Source organism: Parasteatoda tepidariorum, chromosome 5 (assembly GCF_982258835.1).
Source record: "Parasteatoda tepidariorum strain Cologne lab strain chromosome 5, Ptep-v5.0, whole genome shotgun sequence".
NCBI classification, from domain to species: Eukaryota; Metazoa; Arthropoda; class Arachnida; order Araneae; family Theridiidae; genus Parasteatoda; species Parasteatoda tepidariorum.
This window is the reverse complement of record NC_141759.1, coordinates 97,603,939-97,613,928: the sequence shown is the minus strand read 5'-3', so window position 1 is coordinate 97,613,928 and position 9,990 is coordinate 97,603,939. Positions and strand designations below refer to the sequence as shown.

At 31.1% G+C, this 9,990-nt stretch overlaps 1 protein-coding gene across 2 annotated transcripts in view; it reads left to right on the top strand.

Annotated features, from left to right (window-relative positions):
- The first annotated feature begins 1,166 nt into the window (after positions 1-1,166).
- Positions 1,167-9,990, top strand: part of LOC107456559 (uncharacterized) — a 213,910-nt gene continuing 205,086 nt past the window's right edge. Inside the window, exon 1 of one of the 2 annotated variants that reach the window (XM_043044187.3) lies at positions 1,167-1,553. In XM_043044187.3, the coding sequence (XP_042900121.2) occupies positions 1,505-1,553 (49 nt within the window). In that variant the 5' untranslated portion in view covers positions 1,167-1,504. The remainder of the gene's footprint in view (positions 1,554-9,990) is intronic. The other variant, XM_043044186.3, reaches the window with a different exon arrangement.

Genomic DNA, 9,990 nt, shown 5'->3' with positions numbered 1-9,990 from the left:
CAGTTATTTGTAGCATTAAATTTAAAAAAAGTACTTTACTTCACTTTTAAAGTATTTTTTATTGTAATATCTTCTAATTAACAAAAGAATATCACTTATTTTTAGCATTACATTTCAAAATGCAACACTAGACTCAATTTATGAATCGAAGATTTCATGGCATTTAACTATTTATAGTAATTTAAAATAAAATAAATTAATGAAAATTAAAAATGATTACCAAAGGTAAAACATAATTTTTAATTTATTAGATTTCCAAGAAGAGCTATTGAACCCTTTTTTGCACCCATAATCAGTAAGTGACATTAAAAGATTCTCAGGAAAAGTTTAATATATTTATACGTAACATCATAAATAAAAATGCATTTTTTTTCCATAATTTTCATTTGATTCAGCAAATATCTTCTAGCCCTCTTTTTTGGAAATACTCCGATAATGGTACTTTTTTGCATCAAGTGTAATTACCAAATATGTTTAGTTTTGCGCAGGATTTTTTATTAATGATAATATTCTCACTCTGGATATTTAACTAGTAATAAAAACAGTTAAAAAAGTAATGCTAAAAATAATTATAATTAAAACATGTCCTCGTAACTGATAAACAGAAATTACCTTTGTTAAAGATACTCTTATATTTAAGGTTTAATACTCCTGAAATAATAAATATTTTATTGCAAAACTAATGAATTATTTTCTTTTAAGGGAATTCCGAATGTTAATTTTAAAAAATTGAGCTGCTTTTGCAATTTAATTACAGTTTAAAAAATGTAGTATAACGTAACTTTTAATTTTCAGTTAACTGAAAATCCAATTATCTAAAGAAATCCACACAAAGTTCAGTAACGTGGCTTTTTTTCCCGAATTTTGCAGTTATTTGTGTAAAAAATACCACTGTTTATTTTTTCTCAAAAGGATTGCGTTCCTTCTCTCCCTTTTTTTTAACAAAAAAGTAAATGAAACTCATGTGTGATTATAAAAAAAAAAGAACAAGGGTATTTTTTCACCATCCAGCCGCTTTTCCAGGAATTATTAAAAAAAGAAGGAAGAAATAATACCACTTTCACCAAAAAAAGTGTTTTGTAACTCAAGTTTCGTGACACTGTCAACAAAACGAGACCGTCGCCAATTTTGGCGATAGTTTCGCTTTCAGAGAACCGAGCAACCCTGTCGCAGTAGAAAGGCCTCCATGTGCTTTCACAGCAAAATAGAGCTGTGCTGCTGAAGTGCCTTCATTCCAAACAACAAAGTGTGCTGGGAAAGTAGCACATGAGGCGCCTTTCTCGTTAGAATAGTTTTCGTATTTGTTCGAAAACTCGTGACTTTTAATTTTTGCCGCTAAATCTATATTTTTCGAACGTGAAGATATCGTTTGCGATTTTTTTTTTCGTGTGATCGCAAAAACTCTGTGGATAGATTTAATTCTGTAGCGAGTTCGTTGATTCGAAGGAATATTTTTATTCGGAATAAATACTGTTGGGTGTACTATAGTGATTCTCAATTCAAAATGACTAGGATTATTCTTCTGAAGTTTTGGCTGATTTTCGCTTGGAGTGGTGAGTACATTTTTTCTATTTAATTTAATTTGATTTAATATTATATCACAAATCATCAGAAAAATACTCAGAAAATATATAAATTATTAAATTTTAATAATCAGTTTAAATTATAGAATTTTTTAATGGTCATTTTCTATTTACTTTTTAAGCTGAGCATTTGAAGTAAAATAATAATTGTTTTATATGAATTATTAATTTGGTGTTGACATATGCTTTTAAATATTTTACATATTCTTTCTAAGTTTTTTGTCTTTAAAATTGCGTCATACCTAGATTCTAGCAGAGTTTATTTTAGCTATGTTTTTTTCTTTTAAAATTTTTGCCGCTGAAGTTTTATTTTTTAGAACGTCAAAATATCGTCTGCAATTTTTCTCCCTTAATATCGCTAAGATCCAGATCCCTTAAGTGGTTAAATTTTGTTTTCTAGCTAGCTCCTCAATCTTAAAATTCTGGAAGATATTCTTGCTCCAAATAAAATTGTTTGATGTACCATAGTAAATATGGATCCAAAATATCTAGGGTTATTCTTTTAAATTAGAAGATGATTTTCTCTTGAGCTGACGAGTACTTTTTTCATGAGTTTGATTTAGTCAGATACGTTATTTTATAAATGAAATATTTAAATAAAAAAATGCTAATAATGAATTTTTATCTTAAAAATCGATATATTAGAATTTTTCTTTTGTTCATTGTTACTTTTATTTTCAAATTAAGTGTCTGTAGTATTACGTGAATTGTTTTGTCTAAATTATAAAATTGATAACGATATAATCAACAGCTCATTACTCTATTTTTTCCTTTATAGCTGTTGCTTGATAAACTAAAATTCATTTCAATATCAAACATTGTTCGTGAAAAAAGGGTAAAAAAAAATTTGCATGCTGTCTGAAACGAAAGTCTTAGAGTACTTGCAAAATTGATTTTACATAATTAATCATTGCATCATTTTATGCATAACACATACTGTGCAAGTAACAGGGAAATAATTTCGAAAAGCGCATCTGGTATAAAAAAAATACGATGAAGATTTCTATATCGGTACCTGCTTCAAATTAATCGTCCAGATTTGTCGACTTCAAGTCAGAAACTAAATGAACCATCACAGAAGGGGGCCAACTCGAAGGGTATAATTCATAGCCACCCCCTAGCAGACCCTCAAATTCTATATTTTGGAAGTTTAAAAACCTTTTGGCGTCTTGGCAATCGTAGTTGGCATGAACAGATACGGAAACATTCCTAAAATATGACAAATAAAAATTATGTGCAAGAGGTGACGTAATGCATTCGGAATAATTGTGGATCCGAAATTTTTGATTAACTAACCAACAAAATGTTCTGAGTATGTGGGGCTGGGATAGCATAAAAGGTTTTCCTGCGACAGATTCAGTTTATAGTACCATCTGCCGTCTGACAGCTTCCTTATATTACTTTCCTTTTCAGTTTAGGCGAATGCACTTACTCTAGGCGAATGTAGGAAGAGGCAAAACTAAAACAAACGAGTATCTGAAAAAATTTGTGGTCCTTTTACTGTATTTGAGGTGTGTACCTCCATAAATTCAAACATAAAAACTGAACGCCATATTGAATGGAGAAAACATCAATGATGCATGCTTCACACATAAGCATATTGTATTTTTACAAACTACAGGCATTTAGTTTTTTTAATTCCTCCTTAAAAATTTCCTAGAAAAGCAGCTTTATAAACGCGTATGTTATTTGACATTTTTAATTAACTTAGATAATTATCATGCTTCAATTAATAACAATAAAGCATTTCTATTGAACGTTTTCAAATTTGACAAATAACTTCGCAAATATTCAATATGATATTACCTTTTTTTTTAGTTATAACATAGCATAACTTTTTAAATTTTGAATCTAACCAAAAAGACAAGCGAGTTTTTCTGCCAAGATTCTATAGGAAAACTCTTTTATTCGACTAAAAACAAAAAGTCTGAAATTGTTGCGACTTATCCCAGATTTTTTTTGCAAAAGGTCCGTTTTAGTAAAAATCTATTCATTTTAGCAAAAATCCACTCATTCAAGACTTTTTTATATCCGTCGTTGAACAGCCGACTCAATTTTGGGTTTACGACTACTAATGTTCAACTCCGCAGCCTTGTAATTTTGAACCAATCCAGAAGACAAGGAAACTCCTGGATCAGTACTCCCAGAGGTATTGATTTGTTATGGGAGCATGGAGGACTTTGCTAGTCGTCAATCGCCATTTGCTTTACGTGCATCAGTCACCTTTTACTACACGTCTTTGGTCGGCGGGGATCGAACTCACGAACTCTTGGACATGGGCCCAGTGCCCTACCAACCAGGCTATCCCGGCGTGGGTCTTGACTTTTTTTAATATTTTTTTATAACCGTAGTTGAACAACCGACCAATTTTATGGGCTTACGACAACTAATGTTCAACTCCGTAGCCTTGTAATTTTGAACCCAATCCAGAAGACAAGGGAGCTCCTGGATCGAGTATTGGGAGCAATTTTCCTTCTTGGAGGACTTTCTGATGGAGCAAACCCGCATTTGCTTTACATGGAGAGAAAGACCACGAAAATCTCCCACGTGAATACGCGAACATTGTCCTTGTTTTGTAAAAAGTTTACAAATAAAGCAAATAAAAGTTTACAAATGAATAAAACAAATAAGAAGCACACACATTCACACAAAAATCATGTCTTTCAAGAAGTTATAATTTAAAAAATGATCTAAGATGTTATAAGCTTCGTTTTTTTGAAGAAAAATTTGTGATGGTTAATATTTGTTTAAAGAAAAACCATTTGTGAAGAGTCCGTAAACAGACTCAATTTTTTCCTTAAATGACTCCTGATAACTAACCTATGTTTGTTTTGCATTTAAAACTTTAAACATGTAATAAAAAGTTTGTTTCCGTGTAAACATAAACTTTAAACATGTAAAACTTTCCAGGTTATGGAATAATTGCAAAATGCGTTAACGGGACTCAAACCATTAAGATTCGTCTACCAATACAGATACTTTAGTTTAGCTGTGTGATTGGTGCTAATAGGGAAAAAATGCGAGTCAACCAGCCAGCATTGGGATTTGAACCTGGGTTGATCTTTGCAAAGCGAGAGTTCTTTCACTAACAATCTCGGCTATTTAAATTTACATTAGTGATGCAGACGCTTCTTAATTTTTAATCAGTTACGATAAAAATTTTATTGAATGAAAAGACGTCAAAGTTTTAAGACGTTTTGTTCTTTACATTTGTAATCATTACTAAAACCATTTTGAATTGTGGAATAGCCTGAATAGCCAAGTAGGTAGGATGTTGGGCTCGTTTTCGGGTAGCGTGAGCTCGAAATCTGCCGTCCGCGGAATCACCGTGTATTAAATGGTGACTGGTTCTTCCATGTTACCATAACAAATCAATACATCTGGGGGTACTGAATTGGAGATAGATCATTCTCTGGTTCAAGTCAAAATTACTTTCTGTGGATCAGTGAATGGGTCCTTCTTGTATAACGGGTCGTGACGTGTGTGTGGTTGAAGTCGTATTCTTGGACATAGATGGTGCCACTTAAAAGCAAATAAACGCAATCTCTGCCTTTAAAATTTGCTTGGATTCCCATAACAGGCTTTCTGATATTGGTAAGCGGCATTAGTCACAACAGCAAATTGTGGAATATATCATGAATATAATGTTGGGGAAAAAAAGAATATTTGGCAATGTTTAAAGTTTATGGACGTTTTATTCTATAAATTTTTGTCATTACGAAATGAATAATTTTAAATTGTGGATTTAAACCTCCTATGCCAGGGGTGGCGAACCTTTATACACCAACGTGCCATTTTTTCTAAAGAATTGTTTAATGAGGTCATAGACGTGCCGTCAAATAATTTTGACTCCGTGATTATTGGGAAAATAATAATATTAAATACTATCACCTCAAAACTCTTTATTTACGTTGAAAGTAAATACATTGTGCCATGTCTCAGTTATACGCGTAAAGTAACATCAGTGTGACTTCTGTTGTTGCAGATTAGATGACAAATAACTTATATTAGTTTGTAAGATGTTAGTTTAAGCAGGACTGTTAATTTTTTTACTAGTTATTTATTGTTAGCTTGTTTTTTATGGTTATTGTTTTTTTAGCATTAATTGTTAATTTTTTTTATTAATAATTATTTATTATTTTGCTTTGCTTTTGTGAATTTTAATTTAATTGTTACATATGCTTCATAGTGTAATAACATTTGTGTAATAATTCATACTGTAATTACAATTGTGATCGGTGGCGTGCCCAAAATATTGTGTCTCGTGCCATAAATGACACGCGTGCCATTGGTTCGCCATCCCTGTCCTATGCACTAGTCAGAAAATGTTCTTGATTGTGCATGCTGTTGCATAATGGAATGTAACACCTTTCACCATTAGGATAATGTTCCCGATTGTGCAGATTATTGAATTATAGAATTGACGTCTTACACTATTAAGAAATTGTTATCAAATATGTATGCGGTTTAGCTATCGATCAAATATATATCTTATACTATTAAGAGAAAGCTCTCGAATCTTGGGACCCTCAGAATTTTAGAGGTGTCGTCTTATTCTATCCGAAAATTTTTTTTATTTGTGCAATTTGATAAAATATTGAGTTAATATTTTATACTATTGAAAATGCTCACAATTGCGTGCTGATGAATTTTTAAAATGACATTTTACACTAATTTTGATTTGAAAAAAATTTTGATTGCGAATGCTGGTGAATTATGGAATTACGTCTTATGCTGTTAGGAAAGTTCTATCGATTTTGCATATATGTTGAATAATAGATTTTATCGTATTATTCTCTACTGTGCTAACTATTGAATCTAAGAATTACGCTGTATGCTATTAGAAAAATAAATTCTCATGAGTGTTTATTCAGAAGCATTATGAAGTCAAACATCAGTAAACAAATGGTTTCGACTCTTTATAATGTTGAATAACAGATTTGATGTTTTGTGCTCTTTTCGATTGGGCAAACTGTTGAATTAAAGAATTACATTTTATGCTGTTAAGAAAATAAATTCTCTTGATAATATATTCCGATGAATTATGGAGTTGACATCTTATGCTATTGGGAAAATTGTTCTTGATTGTTCATACAGTGCTGGAAAAAAGTATGAAGTTACCGAATTAAAGGATGAAACGTACGATGAAAGAACTTATATGGTTTTATTTTGTGATATAGCCATAGATTATGACGCAATACAATCAAGAGCAAAGAAATCAAGAGTCAAGGGCAAAATGAAATAAATAGCAAAACATTACACATTACTTTATTTGTCATAATAAGATTTCAACACTAAGTAAGTTGGAAAAAAGTATAAAGTCGGTACAATTATTACGTCAGTAACACCTTGAACACCTTCGTTTTTTATTACATTTAAAACTATCTCGTATTCATGTGCCCAGATAGAGTTCGTAGAATGCTGCATCAATATTGTTCCAAAACATCTTGATTGCATCAATCAAATCCGACTTGCCCTTGAATTAGCGACCAGATCTGCTAACGTCTCTTACTAATATGCCCCCAAAGGCTTTCTACCGGATTCAGACTTGGGCTATGAGATGGCCACTCAGGGGATTTATCCTCGTTTGCTTTCATCCAGGATTTAGTTGAATATGAAGTATATGGTACAGTCGCATTGTTCTGTGGGAAGTTCCAGAATCCAGATGTTATAAGAGGAGTAACAGGCAATAAATTATTTCCTAATATGTCCTGATACATAATTGAAATAATTTAGTTTGTATAAATTTAAACGGAGTTGTACCACCTGCAGCAGAAGCTGTCAAAAGCATAACGGACCCACCACTAACTTGCCGTTTAGAAAAAAAGTGTGGTTCTAAGTCGTGCAAAATATAACAACAAGTATCTGGTCCACCCAAATTGAACTTTTTATCATTAGAAAAGACCACATCACTGCCTTTCTTAATATGTTTATTTGCAAATGCTAAGCGACCATCTTTGTATAATTTAGCAAGCGGAGATTATCCTTTTTATTTTCTTAAATTAAATGGTTGGATTACTTAAATAATTTCTAACTGTGCTGCTGCAGTGTAACTGGATTTAATTTTTAATTTGTGTAGAAGACATTAACGTGACATGCAAGCTTCCAAATTAGTCTTCTTGCCCTGATGAAAAAAAAAATTTTTTTTTTGCTTTCCAATACGCCTTTTACTGCCATAGCTTTCAAGATTCCTGAGGTAACCTGTCTCTGCTGCCTTGGACTTTCCTATTTTTCTGGCAATTTGAAAGCCACCCAAGTCCGTTTCTTTAAAAGCTAAAATTCTACATCGTTTGCCCTCCGTTAAATGAGCTCCCCTTGTCTATGCAAACTACAAAAATCTGCTTTTAAATAACTCGGGTTTGCTTCTTTTTCTGGAGCTAAACGCTTTCTCGCATGTTTCATGACGTAATTACTGTCGACTGCATACTTCTTTACAAGTTGCTTTTCATTGATTTTGTCAATTTTTCCAGAATTTAAATATCATGCTGAATAAAAATCAAATTGTCATGCAAAGCAATTAGGCTCTGCATTTAAAAGTAGAAAAGTAAGTTTGCATATTCAGCCACAACAGCGATGTTGCATATTTGGCGAGTTTTTGCTCGGCTTCATACTTTATTCCAGCTCTGTATATGTGAATTGACGTCTTCTGCAATTGATGGGCAATTTTTCTCAACTTTGCATACAGTTGAGTGAGGAAATTCTCTTTGGAAAATTTACTCGAATTGCGCATAACAGATGAATTATGAGGTTAATATGAGAACAAAATATTTTCAATTATATGTATGTTGAATAATGAATTTGAGGTCACGTGTTTTTATTAGAAAAATGTTCGAATGTGCTGATTGAGGAATTTTGGATTTTTTTTTTTTTATGCTGTTAGGAAAAAGTTCTCGATTGTGCATACTATAGAATTATGGGTTAATATCGCACACTATTGGGAATATGCGCATGCTATTGAATTAAGGAATAGATAATTTTATAAGAATTAGATTATTCAGATTATATTCAGATTATTAAGTTAATAATCTGCATAGCTTAAGTTAAATTAATTCAGTGTATTAAGTTACGAAGATTTATGCAGAGAAGTATTCTAAGTTATTGATGAATTTTAGAAGTAGCATCTATTAGGAAAATATTCTGGATTGTGAATATTTACTGTGAAATTCGGAAACCTGAGAATACCGATTGTTTGAAGGTTTTGCATTAATATTTCACCTTTAAGCCGAATTCTTGCAATACTTTACAGTCTATTCGAGAAATTTAACGTTTTCTCTCGCTTTTGAGCAAAATAGGCAATTCTCAAAAGTTCAATTCTGTTGGTGACTTCATCAACAAAACATGAAAACTGTCAGTAGCTGACAGTGCTCCATTAGAGTTTCTCACTTTTGAAGAAAAAAAATTGAATATTTGAAAGTTCCCCAAATCTCCTGCCTTTCAACTTGTATGTCATCGTTGCATTGGATGCAAAAGGAAAGAAATTCTTTATCGCCATTTTTTTTTTTTTTATTTATTCCCTTTTTTTTCCTTTTAGAGAAAACTATTTTCTCAAGAAAAGTGAAAAAATACGACCGTGTGAAGTATGCCGTTTTATGACATCGTATGACAAATTGCGAAATGGAAAAGAAAACATATTCACTCTCAATGTTTTCATTTTCCCGTTATTTCTTTTGAAAATATTTAGTTACTTTTGTCTATATGTTTCAAAGCATAATAATTGCACTTCACTTATTTCTTCGATTTTGAGTTTCTCATTATATTCAATTTTTTTCATAAATTAGAAAACGTTATCGTTGCTTGCTGTATTGTTTAAATACAGCAAGTTTTAATAATTTAAAATTGTGCTATAAATCTGACAATTTATCGTATTGTCTGGTTGCAATCGATTTTAATAATTTAGAGTAATTTATATTGAAAATCTGACATTTGATCGTATTGTCTGGTTGCAATCGATTTTAATAATTTAGAGTAATTTATATTGAAAATCTGACATTTGATCGTATTGTTTGGTTGCAATCGATTTTAATATTTTGGAATAATTTATATTGAAAATCTGACACTTAATCGTATTGTTTGGTTGCAATCGATATTAATAATTTATAATTTGTGCTATAAATCCGACAATTCGTATTGTTTGGTTGACATTGATTTCATAAAGTTAAAAAAAATTTCACAATAAATCTGGTACTTTATTATGGTTTATTCTGGTACTGTATTGTTTGATTACAATCATTTTTAATAATTTAGAATAATTTTCACTGTAAATCTGACGCTTTATTGCATTGCTTGATTACAACTAATTTAATGATTTAAAATAATTTGAGTTATAAATCTGACACTTTATTGTATTGTTAAATTGCAATTGATTTTAATAATTTGCACTACAAATCTGTCACTTTATTATATTGTT